The sequence below is a fragment of the Selaginella moellendorffii genome, unplaced genomic scaffold, assembly GCF_000143415.4.
Source record: "Selaginella moellendorffii unplaced genomic scaffold, v1.0 SELMOscaffold_55, whole genome shotgun sequence".
NCBI lineage: Eukaryota > Viridiplantae > Streptophyta > Lycopodiopsida > Selaginellales > Selaginellaceae > Selaginella > Selaginella moellendorffii.
In genome coordinates this window covers 409,673-428,750 of record NW_003314316.1, presented here as the reverse complement: position 1 = coordinate 428,750, position 19,078 = coordinate 409,673, and the positions used below count along the sequence as shown (strand labels likewise).

At 46.5% G+C, this 19,078-nt stretch overlaps 8 protein-coding genes across 13 annotated transcripts; 3 read left to right on the top strand and 5 right to left on the bottom strand.

The window, feature by feature from the left end:
- Positions 1-5,906: 5,906 nt before the first annotated feature.
- On the bottom strand, positions 5,907-7,506 carry LOC9661938. The gene is made up of 4 exons (XM_002982729.2): positions 7,283-7,506; positions 7,053-7,222; positions 6,250-6,998; positions 5,907-6,182 (listed from the first exon to the last, which is right to left on the bottom strand). Exons 1-4 carry the CDS (start codon positions 7,289-7,291, stop codon positions 5,977-5,979), a joined length of 1,134 nt encoding a protein of 377 aa, XP_002982775.1. The 5' UTR covers positions 7,292-7,506; the 3' UTR covers positions 5,907-5,976.
- A 94-nt stretch (positions 7,507-7,600) lies between these two features.
- LOC9662306 (uncharacterized protein At4g14342) lies at positions 7,601-8,091 on the bottom strand. The gene is made up of 2 exons (XM_002982728.2): positions 8,038-8,091; positions 7,601-7,977 (listed from the first exon to the last, which is right to left on the bottom strand). The coding sequence occupies exons 1-2, from the start codon at positions 8,041-8,043 to the stop codon at positions 7,717-7,719; spliced, it is 267 nt and encodes an 88-aa protein (XP_002982774.1). The 5' UTR covers positions 8,044-8,091; the 3' UTR covers positions 7,601-7,716.
- LOC9661937 (DAR GTPase 3, chloroplastic) lies at positions 8,069-9,665 on the top strand. Its single transcript, XM_002982833.2, has 9 exons — positions 8,069-8,222; positions 8,270-8,392; positions 8,443-8,559; positions 8,615-8,758; positions 8,809-8,895; positions 8,949-9,064; positions 9,111-9,292; positions 9,347-9,404; positions 9,464-9,665. The coding sequence occupies exons 1-9, from the start codon at positions 8,118-8,120 to the stop codon at positions 9,588-9,590; spliced, it is 1,059 nt and encodes a 352-aa protein (XP_002982879.2). The 5' UTR covers positions 8,069-8,117; the 3' UTR covers positions 9,591-9,665.
- A 509-nt stretch (positions 9,666-10,174) lies between these two features.
- Positions 10,175-11,506, bottom strand: LOC9661936 (transcription factor bHLH94). 2 transcript variants are annotated; one of them, XM_024687811.1, is made up of 5 exons: positions 10,990-11,506; positions 10,738-10,914; positions 10,610-10,672; positions 10,484-10,566; positions 10,346-10,418 (listed from the first exon to the last, which is right to left on the bottom strand). In XM_024687811.1, exons 1-4 carry the CDS (start codon positions 11,500-11,502, stop codon positions 10,486-10,488), a joined length of 834 nt encoding a protein of 277 aa, XP_024543579.1. In that variant the 5' UTR covers positions 11,503-11,506; the 3' UTR covers positions 10,346-10,418; positions 10,484-10,485. The 2 variants fall into 2 exon arrangements, with proteins under 2 accessions (XP_002982773.1, XP_024543579.1); XM_002982727.2 differs by having other exon boundaries at positions 10,175-10,418; positions 10,484-10,672.
- An 11-nt stretch (positions 11,507-11,517) lies between these two features.
- LOC112350852 lies at positions 11,518-13,058 on the top strand. The gene is made up of 7 exons (XM_024687812.1): positions 11,518-12,033; positions 12,093-12,223; positions 12,291-12,339; positions 12,399-12,445; positions 12,507-12,575; positions 12,638-12,801; positions 12,893-13,058. Exons 1-7 carry the CDS (start codon positions 11,850-11,852, stop codon positions 13,041-13,043), a joined length of 795 nt encoding a protein of 264 aa, XP_024543580.1. The 5' UTR covers positions 11,518-11,849; the 3' UTR covers positions 13,044-13,058.
- On the bottom strand, positions 12,839-13,801 carry LOC9661935 (protein disulfide-isomerase SCO2). Its single transcript, XM_002982726.2, has 2 exons — positions 13,254-13,801; positions 12,839-13,198 (listed from the first exon to the last, which is right to left on the bottom strand). The coding sequence occupies exons 1-2, from the start codon at positions 13,665-13,667 to the stop codon at positions 13,040-13,042; spliced, it is 573 nt and encodes a 190-aa protein (XP_002982772.2). The 5' UTR covers positions 13,668-13,801; the 3' UTR covers positions 12,839-13,039.
- LOC9662305 (5'-3' exonuclease) lies at positions 13,683-15,772 on the bottom strand. Of its 5 annotated transcripts, none has more exons than XM_024687809.1 (13): positions 15,612-15,772; positions 15,381-15,540; positions 15,248-15,327; positions 15,157-15,195; positions 15,067-15,109; positions 14,864-14,991; positions 14,732-14,800; positions 14,582-14,667; positions 14,419-14,528; positions 14,311-14,361; positions 14,140-14,243; positions 14,009-14,083; positions 13,683-13,944 (listed from the first exon to the last, which is right to left on the bottom strand). In XM_024687809.1, the coding sequence occupies exons 1-13, from the start codon at positions 15,753-15,755 to the stop codon at positions 13,822-13,824; spliced, it is 1,212 nt and encodes a 403-aa protein (XP_024543577.1). In that variant the 5' UTR covers positions 15,756-15,772; the 3' UTR covers positions 13,683-13,821. The 5 variants fall into 5 exon arrangements, with proteins under 5 accessions (XP_024543577.1, XP_024543578.1, XP_024543573.1 ...); XM_024687810.1 differs by having other exon boundaries at positions 15,091-15,109; XM_024687805.1 differs by having other exon boundaries at positions 13,711-13,944; positions 14,311-14,528.
- On the top strand, positions 15,772-16,414 carry LOC9661934. Its single transcript, XM_002982832.2, has 2 exons — positions 15,772-15,860; positions 15,940-16,414. The coding sequence occupies exon 2, from the start codon at positions 15,947-15,949 to the stop codon at positions 16,292-16,294; it is 348 nt and encodes a 115-aa protein (XP_002982878.1). The 5' UTR covers positions 15,772-15,860; positions 15,940-15,946; the 3' UTR covers positions 16,295-16,414.
- The last annotated feature ends 2,664 nt before the right edge of the window (positions 16,415-19,078 follow it).

Genomic DNA, 19,078 nt, shown 5'->3' with positions numbered 1-19,078 from the left:
TGAGAGAGAGAGTGTAGATGAGTAGAGAGACGAGAGAGAGAGAGAGAGAGAGAGAGAGAGAGAGAGAGAGAGAGAGAGAGAGAGAGAGAGAGAGAGAGAGAGAGAGAGAGAGAGAGAGAGAGAGAGAGAGAGCCAAGTGTACAGCTATGATGCCATATATTAATATTAGCGTAGTGAGATTTTGGTAACTGTCGGATTGGTTTCAATCCGGACCACTCGCTCCTATATATAAACTAGGGTTTTTGGGCTAATTGATATGCACATTTCTGTATTCCCTTTCCATATTCCATGCACTCACATTGGTGGAGGTGAGGGGCATGGAATATGGAAAGAGAATACAGAAATGCTACATGTCCTTCAGCTCCACTTCCTATGAGTGATGGTCCTGTTCCCATGGAGGTTGATGCTACTATTACTCGAGTCCAAGGACAAAGGCGAGGACGTGGTCGTGGCCGTGATATTCATTGCTGGGTGTATGATGAAGTTGGTCATACTTATCGGCGTTGTCGGTGCTTTCCGGATTGGCGACCTCCATTTCCTGGGTGGAGACCTTGGCGTCAGCAACGTCCCATTGGTGCTGCTGCGGTGGAAGGTTTGGATACCGAGGTGTATTCGGGAAACGAGGAGTCGCACAAGTAATGGAGGGACCTTGCGCAAATAAATTAGTGACCCCTCCATCTTTCTTTCGGGAGTATCAAGGGGTTCGCTCGGCACCTGTTCATCTAGTGTTTACTTTCCAAGCTCGTTTTTATAACAAGAGGTCTTTTATTCTTCTCTCCGTGTTGGTTAATACAGGTTTGAGTTTATCTTCTATTGCTCGACCTGTTGCCACACGTTGTCGTCTACACTTGCGTCGTGCGGCGGATCTAGTTTTCATTCTTTATGGCAACGGCCGTACACATGCATATGCACGAGATGAGGCGGACCTAGTTGTGCGTGTGGGCGATCTCGAGCTTGAGTTGTAGTCGTTGCGGGTGGTGCCGAGTCAAGCTTTTGACCTCATTCTTGGTATGGATTAGTTGCAGTGCAATCATGCCAAGTGTGATTTTGAGGCTTCTCCCCCTTGTCTCATACTTCCTTATGTTTCATCCATTCCTCTCACTTCCATACCTCTTTGTCCCTCTACTTCTACCTCTGCTTCCATTACTTTTGTTCCCCCACTGTTTCGTCTTGTGTTTCCATTTTGTTCTGCTCTTCCCTTTTCTGATCCCTCCGATGATCTTTGTGTTGCAGTTGTTGACCAGCTCATGAAGGAGTATTCTGATTTTTTTGAATTTGACCTATCGTTTGGGGCCAAGATTGCCACACGTCATCCCATTCCAACCGGGGATGCTTGTCCAATCAAGGTTCTTGTTCGTCGTCGGTCACCCAAGGAGATCAAGATTTTACGTGCAAACGTCAAGGAGATGTTGGAGAAGGGTGTTATTCAGAAGTTGCGGAGTCCTTGGGCATGGGAACCTCATCTTGTGACGAAGCCTGATGGGAGTATTTGTTTCTGCATCGACTATCGTCCGTTAAATGAAGTGACGATCCCGGACGTGTACCCTCTTCTTCACACTGCTGATCTCTTGGATCGTCTGGGGCGAAGTCGTTGGTTCATCAAGTTAGATCTTGCTTTTGGGTATTGGCAAGTACCAATGGCCGAAGAAGATATTCCTAAGACTGTTTTTCATACACCATTTGGTTTGTACGAGTTCTTGGTGATGCTGTTTGGTTTGAACAATGCTCTAGCAACTTTTCAGCGGATGATGGACGAGGTTCTTTGCGATATGCCGGAGGTGATTGCTGACTTCATTAATGATGTCTTGATCCACTCGGAGGGGACGTGGGAGGAGCACATTCATGATGTTTGTAAAGTGTTGGATCGGCTACGCGACGTTGGTTTAAAGTTGAAGCGGTCAAAGTGCGTGTTTGGGTCCAAGGACACAACTTATCTTGGGTACCGTATTTCTCGTGAGGGTTTGCAAGTTGATCCTGACAAACTTGTGGCTGTTCTAAAATTCCCTACTCCGAAGTGTGTGAATGATGTGCAGCACTTTTTGGGTAAGGTGCAGTATCTCGGTCGTTTTGTGGATCATCTTTCCGATCGCACTACACCATTGCGAGCGTTGCTGAAGTCATCAACGTCATCTTTCATCTGGTCTCCGGATTGTGAGCGGGCGTTCGTGAATCTCAAAGAGCTATTGACGACTCCTCCAGTTTTGGCATATCCTGACTACACTTGACTTTTTATTTTGCGCATGGATGCTTTTGACATTGGTTTTGGATGTGTGTTGATGCAAGAAAGCTCGAGTGTGCTTAGTCAGCGCCATCCCATTGCATACATAAGCCGTACATTACAACCAGTGGAGATGAACTACTCCACGATGGAGAAGGAGTGTTTAGCAGTAGTCTGGGGTTTCGAGAAACTTCATGCATATCTACATGGTTCTCGGACGTTACTTGAAGGTGACCATGCTGCTGTTACTTCATTATTGAAGTGGAAGAACCTGGTTGGTCATACGGCTCGATGGGCTTTGAAGGTTCAGATATATGATTTCAATGTTGTTCATCGCCCAGGGAGTTCTATGGTTGATGCTGATGCCTTTTCTCGAGCTCCTCTTCCTTCTCCACTCACTTCTCATGTTTCTGACGAACCTGTTGTTCCAGCATCTGTGGATTTTCTAGATGAGGATTCTGTACCGTCGGCGGTTGCTGTCCTTGACGTTCAGTGTCCACAGGGCGCAGAGCAAGATCTACCTTCTTTAAATGAGGTTCGTGAGGCTCAAAAGATTGAGCCGTGGATTCGAAGGCTTCGAGATGGGTTTGAGAATCCTGCATCACTTGCTGATGACTTGCCTTTCCGGCATTTACATTCTCAATATCGCCTTGAAGATGGCCTTCTTTATTTTGTGGGGATGGATCCTGATAATTATTTATGGCTGGTGGTGCCTTCGGTGTTTATTCTGCGGTTTTCCATGCCTACCATGATTCTCCTGTTCTAGGTGGGCATATGGGACACCGTCGTGTCACCGAGAAGCTGCCCAGATCTTTCTATTGGCCAGAGATGCGACGTGATATTATCCGGTATGTGCGTAGCTGCGTTTGGTGCCAAGCTCGTAATACTCCCCCTTGTGCTGCGGAAGGACGGTTGGAGTCAATTGCAGTTTCTCGTCCGTTTGAGTTGGTGGTGTTTGATCTTATGGGACCTTTTCCACAATTGACTGCTGGCAATGAGTATGTTATTATTGCTTCTGACTACTTGACTCGTTGGGTGGAAGTTGGTGCTCTTGCTAGTGCCTCTGCAACTGCTGTTGGATACTTCCTCCCCAATCGAGTGGTGTTCCAGCAATCTTGTCCAGAGCGGATTCTTTCGGATAATGGTCCTACATTTATGGCTGAGGTATTTCATGTTTTGACATCTCGGTTGGGGATACGCCACACTTTTACGAGTGCTTATCATCCACAATCAGACGGTCTAGTGGAACGGCTCATTCGAACATTCAAAGGGATGATTGCGAAGTATGTGAACTTTTAGCATTCGAATTGGGATGGTTATTTGCCGTCTCTTCGGTATGCCTATGTCACAGGGGTGCAGAGTTCTGTTGGTGCTTCACCATATAAACTTCTATATAGTCATGATCCAATATTACCAACAGAGCTGGGTTTACCTTCGCGATTACCACGAGCTCCTAATGCTAGGTCATGGGATCAATATTTGACAAGCATTCTTCCACTTGTCCAAGCAGAGTCTGCTGAACACTTAGGCCGCGTACAAGTGGGACAACAACGGCGCTACAATTCCCATCATCGTCCACTTGCAAAGTACAAAGTGGATGATTTGGTGTTAGTCCGTTTTCCCCATCTTATGGTACGTGGTTTATCTAAGGGGCTCCTTGCGCAGTGAAAAGGACCGTATTGGGTGTTGCGGCAAGTTGGACCACAAGTTTATGAGGTTTGGCATGACATTCAGCATGCTGATCCTCCGGAGATTGTGCATGTGCAGCGGTTAAAACGCTTCATACAAAGGGATCAGGAGCAGTTAATACCGTCTATAGATCCACTGATGCCTCCCCCTGACATTCCTCCAAATTCCGGCCCATCTACAAGAGAACCCTGACGGCCTTCCATTATTCCGAGAGGAGGGGATGATGTGAGGGCCAAGTGTACGGCTACGATGCCGTATACTAATATTAGCATAGTGGGATTTTGGTAGCCGTCGGATTGGTTTCAATCCGGACCACTCGCTCCTGTATATAAGCTAGGGTTTTTGGGCTAATTGATATGCACATTTCTGTATTCCCTTTCCATATTCCATGCACTCACACATATATATGTATGTATGTATGTATGTATGTATAGTTAAATGTCTACAAGTGAATTTTGAATGCAAAATTTATGATAAAGTAAAAAATTAAAAGTTCTTTTAATATAAGCTCAAAAATATTTTTTTCTTTAAAGGGACATTATTATATTTTCCAATGGACTATAATGTTTCATTCATGTAATTTACATAAATCTCTAAATTATTGTAATTATTATAAAATATCTAGTAATATGTTATTATTATATTATATTCTTTGTGTGTGTAAATATGAAATTTTTTAATCTTTAGTTGCATTCCAAAACACAATTTCTTTTCAATTACTATATAAGCAATCAAAATTGGATTGTATATATAATATTTTTGTGATAGGGTATACTATGTATGCATAGGTATAACTCTTTAAATTATTTTTCTCATTTTGTGATTTGATATTATGTTATTTATCTCCTTTCATTTTTATATAGTTGTAAATCATTTGTTGTGGTTTGAAGGTGTATGTCAATTTGATGCACTCTAATGTACTTTTGGTGTTTTAATTGATCTCACTTTTGATTTTTCGTGGCTTTTTTGCACCATATCACCTTAATTGCAATCAATTATAGTGCAATAGTGAATATGATTAATTGAAGTGTGATAGTGAGCTCAATTGATTAGTTTGCAATTATAGGCTTAATCAATTAAAGTGCAATGGTGAACTTGATTAATCAGAGTGCATTGGTAAAACATTTAAAGTTGTTATAGCCATAATAAAGCATTAGTTCCATCAATTTTTTATAATCTTAATGCACATAAAATTTTTGTAATGATTTATTGGGTTTAGGGTTGTTGTGCATGCAGGAAACAACCCTAATGATAGCTTGTAGCATCTAAAAAGCAATTAAAAAGCTTTAAACCTTAATGACATATTAAAAAATTTAACATAAAGTTGAAATTTACATAATATATAACAACCTAGAGAATGCATACATGGCAGCACCAATGCATGTATATGTATAAAAAAAAGTTTATATTTAAAATATTATTTTGTGAATTATACATGTGTATTACCACAATTTATGCACAAATGCCCACCCCGGTAGACCTCCCCTCTTGGGAGGTGGCAGAACTTGATTGCCATACATAAACTCAAAAATTAAAAATTGACATTTGAAAAAAACTAGTTTGCTGCTCATTACTCTAAAATTTGATTATGCAAGTGCCAATTATCCATTTTGCTAGAGAGAACACAGGAAAAATTGGAAGCACAAGTTCTCCACCAGGCTGAGCAATGGTTACCAGGCTGAGCCATTTCTTTCTAGGGTGGGGAGGATTATCTTGTTCTGGATCTTTGTGGGCCTGGAGCTTGACGATCTGGGGAGGCTGTAATGAGTTTGTAGATCCTGGCACAGTGTCATTGCTTCACAGGAATTCACCAAGCAATGGAAGAAAAGGGACCAGGTCACACCAAGGACAGCATCCACAAATCCACAAAGAGGTGTGGTACCCCGGCAGCGGCGCAAGAAGATCTACCGGATTGAATCCAGGGCCTCGTGGATGTTTCTCATCTATTACTGTATGAAAGTCAGTGAAAGTCAATCAAAGATGTTGACTACCACTCTCAAAAATACGAATAAACTCTCATATGATTAAAACTAAGCTTTCTTTCCAAGAAAGCTTACAAGCAAGGGATTCTAAAGAAATGCTTTACTAGGCATTCGGGAGAGTGGTGCAGCAGTGCGGTCTTTGAGGCTTCCATACACCATCTGATTCACCCAGAAATGCTTTCCCAGTGACGATCGTTTCCAGGGCTCCAACCAGGGAGGCAGAGGGAGTTTGGAAGCCCAAGCCCAGCTCGACGATGGCTTGCTCAGATCGTTCAGGGACCAAAGTGTTGGACCTGTGGAAACAAAGCCACCAAACAAGTTAGATCGTGCACGAATGTATGAATCTGTAGAAACAATTACCTGAGCTTGGAGCTCCAGCTTGGTCTTGTTTTTCCATCTCGGTTGCCCCAGGAACTGATTGTACGCTCCTCCGGGCTCTCTCCACGGCCTCTTTCTCCGCCTCCTCTCGGATCCGGTTCCTCTCTCTCCTGGGTGCCTTGAAGTGTCTCGGACTTCTTCGAGCGAAGCGAACAGACTTCGGCGCTCCTGCGTCTTCAGCTTCCACGGTATCCTTGGGCGACTCGAGCGTTGAAGAAACTGGTATCAACACCACCGGTGTCTGTCTTTCCTTTGGTGAAGACGAGGGACTCCTTGTCCCGTAAGCTGGTGGTGACGAACGAGGAGTGCTCGACGCCATCCCAAGTTGGCGAGAGAAGCGAGGGACGCCGCCATCAGGCCGGGCTTGTGTGCTTGACTTGGTGCGGAAAAGACTAGAGCTTCCTCTTCGTGTTCCTGTGACTGGACTGGTCCTGGGAGATAGAGTCCCACCGCTTGCCATGCTAGTTTTCGGTGCTCGTGGCGTCTCAAAGTGCTGGAACTCCTCGCCGCAAAGCCAGTCGGGAACTCGCGAAAAGTCGTGGAGCAAGTCCTTTGGATTGTCACAAACCTTGTGCGTGGAAAACTTTGGCCGAGTTCCTGGATATTTTCCCAGGTAGAGTTGCACCTTGATTGGAAGCTGGGAGGGAGCTTTGCTATCTCGAGTGTGGAAAGCTGGCGATGCTCTTGCGAGCAAGAAGCCAGTGAGACCAGCAACAGGCATCACACCGATCCTAGCAGAGAGAATCTGTGAGCAAATTCTCATCTAGAAAGAGTAAAGTACTAACCCTTCGCAGAACCAGCAAGGATCGTTGGAGACAGTCCCACGGCCCCAATCCCACGGCGCTCTCTGTGCCAGCAGCCCCGAGCCCTTGCATCTCGGGCATTTGGATCTCTCCTTGTTGGGCTTCTCAAGAGCTACAGCCACATTTCGCACCAGCGCCTGGAATCGACCCACCTGAAAGAGAGAAATCCGCTTAAACCCTAGCTAAGAATCCTCTCTTCTCCTGGCACTTACGAATTCCATCGTCCTCAAGCATCATCCGGCTGGCGAAATCTCGGCCCCGCCGGAGCGGCATTCATCTCGGGAAGATCACTGTGCTAGAACTGGAAGCATTTCTTTGCAGGCGTGCGCCCTGCCATCTTCCCTCTGGATGGATGGAGCTGGGAGAAATTCCTCTCGCGATCGCCCAAAATAAATCTCTGGCGCTGGGGGTCCCCCTATGCTCTAGTGCCATCCGACCGCGCAATTCAAGGTCCCAATCGTGCCAGCATGGCGTCCACATGGCAATACAGTAAGCGTCCGATCCTTTTGTTTACAGCCGTTCGATATGTATTAGCATATTCCAGTCATAGCTATGGTAGATGCTTCTTCCTGGCATCTCAAACAATGGAGCTGTGCCATGATCTACACACGCATTACGAGCTTCTGGGGAGTTCTAGATTGATTAGCTATGCTTCTTCCTCCCTCTCGGGCGGCAATCCACAGGGCTGGAGCATCCTCTGCGTGAAATTGTAGCGCGTGCGCCCGATCGATTCGTTCTCGGCGATGGCGAAGTAGGCGAGCAGCGGGTAGTGGCCGATGTACGAGGCATAGCTATCGCGCTGGATGTTCACCGCCCACTCGAATCGATTGAGGTCGGCGTGCCCAGTGCCCACATACTTGGCCTGGAGATGCTCTAGCTGCGAGTTTATGTTGAATCGATCGCTGGCCTGCAAGAAATCGCTACCAATCGCTGAGGAAATGGGAAGAGAGATCGAGCGCTTACTTACCTGCATCGTGCTTGCTCCCCAAGAAAACCACAAACCCTAGGCCCTAGGGTTTATTCCGTGGGATCTTTTTCATTTTGGCTATGGCGGTCGTGAGCGCGGATTTAGGGTGCTCGGCGACTCGCGATCGCTGCGGCAGCTTCTGGGGAGAGAAATGGAGGTCGGGAGAGAGGATGCTGCTCAGAAAGGTGAGAATGCGGTTGATTCGCGAGCTTTATCGGTGAAATTATCGCAGTCGCTACGGAATTCTTCGAGGATTTCGGCTACAGCGTCGCTGGCAGTGAGAACATTCAAGCACGAGAGGCCGATCGTGGATGTCGAGATGAATCGGCTCATGACAACGGGAAGATACGTCCAGGTTTGTGAATTTCTCGCTTTTTCCTTCTTCTATCGTCTTTCGAAGTGTAGTGGTATCCTGGACATATTGCCAAAGCCGAGAGAGATCTCAAGGAACAGCTCCTTCTAGTCGACGTTGTTGTGGAGCTAAGAGATGCGAGGATACCTTCCGCCACTGGTCATCCCGACGTAAGTGTTCTATAAGTTCCTTCGCACATGTTACTAACCGGAAATATTTCCAAAGCTTGAGAAATGGATCCGTGGAAAAAAGAGGATACTGGTTCTCAATCGCGAAGACATGATCTCTACCGCGGATAGAAACGCTTGGGCTTCATACTTTGCTTCGAAAGACATGCCTGTCATATTTACAAATGGCCAGCAAGGAAAGGTGAGTTTTTGCAAACACTTCATTTCTCTGTGAGCGAGTTCTCTTTACAGGGGATTATGAAACTCACTCGACAAGCCGGCTCTGTGGGTTCTACCATAAATTCGAAGCGAAGGGATAAAGGTCTTCTTCCTCGCTCGGTGAGCATAGCATCTCTTGTTTTCTCTTGTTTCCCCCTGATAGTTTGGAACAGGTCAGAGTAGCAGTCGTTGGTTTTCCTAATATCGGCAAGTCTTCCATCATCAATCGGCTCTTGAAACGCAAAATATGTGAAGCTGCACCACGGCCTGGTGTAACCCGTCAGCTAAGGTAAAGCTTAGATCTCCATTCTTGATAAGCATCGTTCCATGCACAGGTGGTCGACGATTCACGATGGTCTAGACCTTTTAGATTCGCCTGGGATCCTACCTATGAAGTTCGACGATCAGGCTGCAGCAGTGAAGCTCGCGATATGCAATGACATCGGACAAGAATCATACGAAGTTTCAGGAGTTGCTGCGGTGCTTGTCGAGAGATTGAAGCGTTTGCCAGCAGCAGGTTCGCAGTGATTCTGTTTGTTCCTCGGCAATAGCGTCTGACAAAACCATGCAGGAGCCAAGGTGCTGACCTCTCGCTACAGAGTAGACGCGGAAGATTGCTCGGGAGAATAGTAAGGCCGTCTCGTCTGAAGCTTTGTTTGGCTAAGAGGTGGTGTGATGCGCTCTGCAGTTATCTTGAGCTCGTGGCGCAAAAGCTCTTTCAAGGCGATGTCAATCAGGCCGCAACCAGATTGCTTCTGGATTTTCGAAGGGGTAAGTTTGGGTGCTTTGCTCTAGAGAGTCCTCCGAGTTCTTGATTGTCACCTTTTAGTATATAGCTCAAGAATATGGTTCTTTTGTACAGCAAATTGAGTTCTACTCTTTTCTTATCATGAGTGGCCTGTGTTTCTTGCATGTAGTTAGGCTAATCAATTCAATAGAGCAGCATATGCTATTACACAAGAAAGAAAAAGAAGAAAGTGATAAACCAAGCTGAGAATATGCGTCCAAAGTTTAGCGACGACGGGTGAGCTTCCATTTCTTGATCGGATCGCCGCTCATATATTTCGACTCTCGCGCAGGGAAGAGGATGCGTTGCGAATGCTTATGGAAAGCGCGGGGGTGTTTTTTACCGGATTCGTGTCCGAGCAGCAGTATGGAACGCGATGATCTCGCTGCTGGTTGCTCAAGAGCAAGGGAGGAGGCTCTGAAGCTCTTTCGACAAATGAGGCAATCTCCCGCTCTTAGACCCTCTCGAAAGTCTAAGGCTCCTTTATGTTTCGCAAGAAGCATGGGAAGGTTGACGAAGAGATTTTCGGGGGTTCGAAGAGCGGGATGTTGTTTCTTGGAACGCTATGCTAACGTGGTTTCCACCACGGAGCTGCTACTCATGGTAAGCTCCCGAGCAGGATAACTTATGTTCGTATTCTTAATGCGTGTATTTTTGGCAGCTCACTTGAATGAATCATGGGGAATTGTGAGAACTCTTGAAGGTGGAATCGAATGTGGTGACGGGCACCGCGATCATGAACATGTTATATGGTGCCAGGACAATCAGGTCAGGATGTTGAGGAGTTCATTGCAGCAGCAGCTGCTTCTAAAGCTGCGATGAGCTCTTCGGTTGTGGCACTCACACCGGGAGTGAGCTGCAGAGTTGAAAAACTTGGTAAGAGTTCCCTTTTTTTCATTCATGGACTATGCAAGTACTAACCTCTATTGTGAAGAAATGAACAGCAATATCTCCCAGGGTGGTGACATTAGATTGGAGAACCTCGACTTTACATTGCTCCAATGCTGTCAGTATTCTCAGAACAAGCTTAGGCGATTTTCCACATACCAGTTTTACTACAGCCTGCTCTCCCAGCGCTTGAACTTCGACCTGGACTGGCAATCTCTGGACCTGCAGCATAAGTTCACGACTGTTATGATCGAAACAGAGCTACCTGGGAACCGATCGATACTTACAGTGTCAGTTTTCGAGGCCTCCAACTTCGGGTCGGATGATGGTGAGCTTTTCAAACTTTTCTCTTTTGGAATGTGGCAACCTTTTCTCTTTGCTCTGCAAGCTTGGAGTCGTTTCAACGTCTTCTCGAGGTCCACAACGTAGTTTATTGTATCCCCGACTATGGACGCTTTGTCTTTCTGCAGCAAAAGCCAGGTAATTGGTTTTTTAGTCCCTGTACCACCTCTCATATATTCTACAGGCTACAGACATACCTTTGAAGATTTCGGGAGCATTGCTCGGAGGGATGAGAACTTATCGTTCATTTCCTCTCGCCTTTGACGCTCGGCAAGGATATGGCTTTCTCGCTGGAGCTGAGTTCTGTGCGGGGTCTTCTCACTGCCAAAGACATCTCCCCGGTATTGACCGCGCATATCAACATCCGGCAATGCAGACCTGCTGAAGTGTGATGAATCTTCTCCCAGTGGAACCAAGAGCGGGGGTGGCAGTGGCACTAGCTGCTGCGAATACAGTGGAACACTGCCGGTGCTGTTTCCTTGCGACATAAAGTCCCGGAGTGCCTGGAGATGAGTCGAAGAAGACGGGGAGGCAGAGAACTGGATGCTGGTTCCTTGAGAACTTCCAGATGCCTGCACAGGATAGACGTTCTGGCCGAGTGGATCAATTTGCTGCTGCTGCCCCCAGTAGAGGCCATCGTGCTCCATCTTCAGCGCTCCAGACATGGACTCCGGATTTGCATCTCTTCTAAAGTAAGAATTGGGGACCATACTATCTGGCCGCGGCAAGAATTCCACTCCCGGTGGAAGCTACCATTACGGATCACTGCCGAAAATCTTGTTGAAGCTGCTGAAGCCTTCTTCCGTTCTCCTGCTGGGAACCAACCAACGAAAGAATTGCGAGAAGAAGAATTGTGAGAAGTGAGAAGACTTGCCCGACGTAATACAGCAACATGAGGGGAGGAAAAAATGGAGAGACGAGGAAGAACAGGTGGTTCCAGGGAAAGAGTTACGGGGCTATGACAGCCGGAGCATTTGCTGCCTGGTGGTGAGCACAAGAAGAGAAATAATGGGGTTACTCCGAAAGATCAACGAAAACTGCAATTTGGCTTGCATTTATGGGAGGATATTATGGCAGCTGCGCTGGTTTTTGTCCCTTTAGCATAACGTCCTACGACTCCGCGAGACTCCGAGCGAGCGAGCGAGCTAGAAACTACAAGCTGAGCAGAAAGAAGAAGAAAAAGGAGCTTCAGTTCAATACGAAACCATCGTCCTTTCCTCCGACTTCTACGAACGGATGTGGTATTTGACTTTGCAAAGATTTCCTTTCTTTTTCTCCTGCTAACTCTCATCATTTGCAGGCGGATTTTGTGGATTATGGAAGTTGGTTTCGTGGACACCAAGCAAAAGATGGTGTTTTTTTAGTCCAGTGAGGTCAGCTCGCACAGAACTTTGCGAACTTTGCTCACTGCAAAAAGATCATTCGCTAAAGGTTCAAGTCACACACATTAGTTTCTTCTTTTGCTATTTTGTCTAACAGACATCCGCCGATTTTGCAGCGTTGCTCTGAAGAAAGTTCAACACGCAAAAGGAAAGATGACAAAACAAGTATGCCAGACATGCTCGAAAGCCAGCAAGTTTTACGGGAGTTTTGTGCGTGTATACAGCCGCAGCCAATCATGGGCACATACCACAAAAGTCAGAAACGCGAGAGGTACCAAAAACAGCAAAGCCGGGGAATGCATATCCAATTTGACCCCCTCTTGCTGCTGCAGGATCAAGCTCACAGATTTGAGCCTTGTCGTGCAGCGGGGCGTCGCAACTCGCAAGCAAAAAGAGCAAAGGTTTGGTTGGTTATTTCCTTTTTCTCTGATTCGAGTTGGGTGGAGTTTTGTTGGTTTCATAGCTGGATATCCACAACAATGGACAAGCATTCAAGGTCCTCCAACTGAATCCTCGCGGCCGAGAGCTTAAAGACAAATCCAATCCAAGCTCGAATGGAATGGCAAAGATGATGGGTGGCGAAGCTTTGGCCACATCTTGGCACGGCAAACGGAAGCTGACAGCTAAGTATGTTTTCTCGCCACAGTTTTTCTGTTTGTGCGTCTTCCTTGGATCCAACTCTCTTTTTAACGGACCGCTGCTGCTTTATTGCTCGCAGGAATGAATGGAAACAAAAATGCGGGGGAGAGAAACGGACCATTTTCGCGAAAAGATTTGTGGAACTCGGCCTCAAGATATTTCATCTTGCTCCACGTCTCTGCTGGTATGCTTGTGTACATATCCTGCAAGGAAGTTTTCACGTAAGCTAAGCAGCAAAGAAGAAATGGAGGCGCGCACCTATTCCTAGACAAGAGATGCAGTTGCCAATCACCTCCTTTCCATTCTTCCGATAGAAGCTCACCACTCCGGTGCCTTGGCAACGTCTACACTCGCCCGTCCACTGGTACACAACGTTCTTACAATTCTGCAAGCCACAAACTCGAGCGTGAGTTCTTTCTCTTCCCAGGGGGCTGATGTACCTCTATCTCAGGATCGCAGTTGGCCGCCTTCTCCACCTCCTCCTTCGGAAGTGGCTCTGAATTGGGATAAGTCATCGGAAGAGGTAATGCTTCGTCCTTGTCCAGAGCGCTCTCGTTTTTCCTTTCCCACCATTTCCACTTTGCATAAATCCTCGAGCTTCCACCACTACTGCCATTCTGCAAGCCTTGACGCAAACTCTCGCTGTAATCCCACCCAGCGTCTCCAGCAGCCGGTGTAACAGCCCCCAAGACCAAAACGCTTCTTTTCCTCAAAGTCTTGGACCTGTTCTTCCATTTCCGGGAGCTAGCCATTGCTCCAGGATTCCCGCATTCTATGAGCCTACAACCCAGTGGAGCTGTGGAGCTAAAACCTGTACCTCGCAACATCAACCTTGAAGCCCTTGTCTTGGCCATCTGAGAAGTACCATAGCCATCACCGCCAGCTCAAACCCCCAACGAATATGCCCAATGAACACTTGTCCTGGTCGTGTGCTACTTTTTCTAGCTCGAGGAGCCTCCCTTCAAAAAATTGGCTCCCTCCTGCTAAGTAAACCCGTTCCTGACGCTGTCACGGCTTTGTTTCCAGTTTCTTCCACAAGCCCAAGATTCGGTCCTGTAGCTCGACGTGAATTTCGCCGTCCACAAACGAGCTCATTGCTTTGAGAAGTTGAAACAGCCGCTGGCCATCATCCTGACGGAAGCAAGCATTCCATGAACACTGAGATGGAAAAGAGAAAACACACAGCACAACTTACGTGAACTTTGCGCCAGATAAAATCATCCATTGTAAATGGTAGCATGTAAGATGGTAAATCCGCCCTCAGTGCGACCTGCTTGTGGAACTCAGGACGGAAGCAATAGAGAAATGCTTAACTGGATTATATACCAGGCGTTTGCTAAGTAAAGCCTCGCCTTTGTCAGCCAGAAGCCCCTTGAGAGCCCTCTTCGTAGTCACTTTGTCTCTTTGCTTTAACAAATTTTCAACGGACCCTGAGAAAAATTAGAGAGTCCATCAGCTGTGCAAGAAAATCACGCTGCTAGTAGTGAAGACACTGACCAAACTTTGTGATAAGCTCTATTGCCGTTTTCTCGCCAATGCCTGGAATACCTGCAATGTTACAAGTTATGGAGCGTAGCCTTGAGTCAATCGTATGGTAGTACTTGCCTGGTATATTGTCACATGTGTCGCCTATAAGAGACAGTACATCCACGAACTGTGCTGGTTCCAAGCTTCCAAATCTTGCTGAGAACTCTTCCATGCCAAACGAAACCATCCTGTTCCAGAGAAAACACGGTCAAGCAGGAGATATACCTGAAGAAGAACATACCCGGCACCTTTCGGAACGAACCTCAGAAGTCGGATATCTGGAGATAATATTTGAAAGAAATCTTTGTCGGGTGAAACGATTCGTACCTGTAAGAGCAGACAAGATTACCAAGCGTTTAATAGAACAACTAGAAAGAACCTTCATCTTTACCTTCATCTCTGAAGTCGCAGCTGAGACTGCTAGTGTCGCGATCACATCGTCGGCTTCAACGCCCGGAACCTGCAACAAACAAATATGGGTTGCACCACTGCAAGAAAAAACAGAGAGACTGATTTCACTTACTTCTATCACTTTGATCCCCATGGCAACAAGAGCAGGTCTAAGATGATCGAGGCCCTGATAAATCGTGTCTGGCGTCGGTGGACGATTCTTCTTATACTCGGGAAACATCGTATGCCGAAAAGTCAGACCTGTGAAAATGACTTTAGCCGACGGCAAAAACTAATTTAGCAGCCACGAAAGACATGCACACACACACGTCTTACATCGTTGCTCGTCTGCAAACCCACCTTTATGATCGAAAACAACCTAAAGCACTCGAGTAAGCTCACGGAATTGTGTGACGAGAAACTTACAGCGAAGTGAGACGGGCTTAAGTCGAGCAGTCCCAGTATCTAGAAAACAAAGGGAAAATCACGTTAGATTCAATGGTGGCATGGCACTTACTGTGGTGAAGGCTGTGAAAACTGTTAAAACCCAGTCGGCCTCAGATTCTAGCTCTGGTATCAAGTTATGGTGAGCCTTGGCTGCCAAAGGAGAAAAGACTTACGTATAGAGCAAAAGAACGAAGCTTTCTTACCCATGACTTTGTAGTAGGCGCGAAAAATAACAGCGCTTCCATCTACGAGAAGAATGCGTCCTTTGGACAATGTAGACGAGCTCTGAGCTTGGGGCTGGGAAGAAGAAGTAGCGGGAAAATCACACGGCAAGTCTCGGATCGAGCACATTGGCGCATGGACCTGGAAAGAAAGAAACAAGAGAAATGCCGCCATAAATCCTGGGAAACGCGCGACCGATCGCTCGGACAGACCTCTTGACTGTAGACAAATGGCTGCTGCTTGATTGCTGGGATCGCATCATGGAAGCTCCTGTAGCTGATCGATCGGCCGCGCACCAGATTGCGAGCTACGCAGCAACGCCACGAGGATTGGACACACGCCAGCGCCCCCGCCATCGCCAAAACCCTAAAAACTCTCAAGGCCAGAATATATTTTAGGGTAAAGCGAAGGGAGAAGGGCGAAGCGCGCAAGGCGAGGCGAGCGAGATCGATTTGCTCGAGGTAAGAGGCGAAATTTCCTCTCTAGATCTCTAGATCTCTTATCTGGCTCTTGAAATCTCTCCCAATGTCGGCACTTCAGGACGAGCATGGTGTCAAAGATTCTTCTCCTATTCTCTTGCATTGCGCTGGTGGCCATGGCCGAGGCGGCGACCCAAGATCACGGCAAGGACGCCGCGAAGCTGGAAGATCACGGCAGCAAGGAGGCCGTGAAACTGGAAGATCACGGCAGCAAGGAGGCCGCGAAAGTGGAAGATCACGGCAAGCAGGAGGTGGGCGAGAATAATGGGGGTTTTACAATCCAGCTCCAGAGCGGGCGCCACGTCTCCAAGCCAGAGGTGTGGGAGCGGATCGTGAAGAAGGACAAGGCGCGCGCGCAGTGGATCGCTGATCGTCTGGAGAAGGCATCCAAGGAGAAGCAGGAGCACGATGGCTAGAAACCCCCCAGGACGTTCTCTATTATGTACAGCGCAGTTTCTTCTTAGAATTTCCTTCTTGTGTATGAGATTCATAGCTGCGAAGAGCCCTAATTTGTATTAAAAGGTGTTCAAATGTAAGGCTTCCATAGCATAGTGGTAGTGCGCTCGCTCGAGTTCAATCCTCATTGGGAGCAGGATTGTAAGGAGAGCAACCAACAAGCTATATTCATTGAAAATCTCTAAGATTTTATTTTGTAATCCAGCACTCACAATGTTTTGGGACCAGCAACCACAAGCGTCTCCTTGTAGCATGAGACAGGCCTTCTTTCACATGAATCCAAGGCAAAAGTAATTTCCTTGACAAAGCCTCTCGTACCAGCAGCGTTTCTACACACCCACGTAAAATCCATTTGCAAGCAGTGGAAAGATCTCATGGTTCAAGTCTCTCTATCACAAATACCACTCTGGATTCAAAGGTGGTGAGCAAAGCCCATATAAATGGAACCCTTCGCAGAACTTTGCCCGTGGACTGATATTTGGCAAGAGCTTCATTCTCTCGAATCCTCTCACTGGGGATCTCAAGGTCCTCCCACCACGACCTTTCTTGTTCTATGCGACATCTTTGTTTCCCTTGATGACTACTTTTGTCATATGGCCGCAAGGGCGATCAACAACAAGGTGTATTTCTATTGCGGTATAGCTGATTTTGGGAAGATTTTCAGAAACATGAATAGGCACTGGAACAAGGGCAAAATACCTACTTTTGTTAGTCTATCTTATTTCAGAAAAGTTAACAGCATCTTACGTTTGTGGCCAGGAGAAGTCATCAATCGCACGAAAAAGTCTGAACAACTCACTTGCAATTGTGATTCTTGGTTTTTTGCGGTGTTCTCGATTTATCTGTGCTTTGATTGATCGTGGCAGGGTGCCCAGGAAATTTTACATTTGTCTCAAACGAAGAATGTGATAGATAACAGAAGACGAGAGCCCCTGGCAGAATAAAAAAGAACACCAAACTTATAGATCTTCTTCTTCTGTTGAGGCATTTTATTTGTTTCTATTGTATGTTTTTGCCAGGCAGTTTCATTGTTGCAGTCATGAGAGTTGCACCTTCAATAGTTTAAACTATTTAGTTGCTGATTATTTAGCATTATATAAACAATTCACACAACAAGTTTGGATGTGACTATGGTCATCAAATATATAAGAAGCTATTGCTCAAACACAAACTTTTAAGCAATAGCTTCTTATATATTTGATGACCATAGTCACATCCAGACGAGATTCTCCAATCCTTGAGGCCGTCACCTTGAACCGGCTATCATGAGCGGTTTTCTTCCATTCCACCGTTCCACCATAAGAAACGTCCCAGTAGACATACACTACCTTCTGGCCATCGCTCGCGTAAATATCAAAGGAGCCCTTGGTACCAGTGGGAGACCAGCTCCTGCCAGAGGCAGTGATGTGGTACTCGCCCCACGCCTTCATGGTGAGACCATTGGGAGATCTAATCTCCGTGAAATCGTTCGTGGAACGAACCCATTTCCCATAGTTGAGCCACGAGTTTTTGACTTCGAGCGTCAAGGGACCTTCGGTGTAGTAGATTACCAGTGCAAAGTAATTGTTCTCGCCCTTGAGCCTCGTATGTTCCTCTGTTGGTAAATCACCAAAGGCAACGTTACACAAAATCAAAACCGAAAGAGAGAGGATGCGCTGATCAAACCAGTGCCATTTTTGCAGAGATGCGTAGGAAGTCGAGGGAGTTCACGAGCCAAGGAAAGAGCAAAGAAGGAGAAGAAGAACAGGAAGGAGGAGAAAACCACGAGAGCTCCAAGCTTTCCCATGGCTTGGACCTCTGAAGAAGATGAGAGCTCTCATTTATGCTATCCCAGTGGTACTATGCCTCCAGCTGGTGTACTATTGATAAGGTTGGGATGGTTTTATCAATAACATTCAGTTGCCCAGCTGTGGACACAAGATGTAAGAGAGGAGTGAGAAACCCAGGACAATAATTCAAGCTTATAAATCCCGGCATACTTGCCAGGCGGTCAGAGCTCCAACAGGATCTGCTAGACACTCCTTACCTGCATGCAACCCCCGCGGAAGCTACATGCCTACACAATTCACTCTGCACGATCTCCACAAACTCAGAAATTTCCCAACCTGAGACTGCGCATCCTTCATCTACGCGCATCATCTATCAGGTTTGTAGGTTTTACAAAGTTACCATCAGTTTCTGCATTTCAAACTGACTCCTTTGGCTTTGTCCATCTAGTTCTCTTTCCAATTGCATGTTTGGTGCAATAACAGCAATCATATATTTGTATTTACTTTGCTGAGCGTCTAGAAATTCGAAAGAATCCCAGCGCCGAGAGTCTCTTGGCAGGTCTTGCGATCTTCTGGCAAGCAGCCAGCAGCGAGAGTGGATGAGCTCCTCGGCCTTGTCAACGCATTGACGAGCAGACTTCCTGAGAGATTTCCCAGAGACTTTCACCAACCGTGAGCACGCTCGCAAAGGCGATGTGATCATCGCGCTCTCCAGGCTGATCCTATGGAATGCTTCCACCTGGTCCATGAGACCAAGTCTCGTCGAGCTCCTGGAAGAGGCTCGTGCTTCTTGAAGGCGGCCGGCAGAGATAGTCTTCTTAGTCCTATTGTAAATCGAAGAAGTTTGCGTTTTCAATGAGCATGGAGTTCCAAGCCACCACGTTTTTCTTTTAAACTCTATTCCATCATTAAGATTACCTTTAACTAATTTAAGTTAATTTTGTATAATTTATAAACTTTCTTTCTTAAATACAA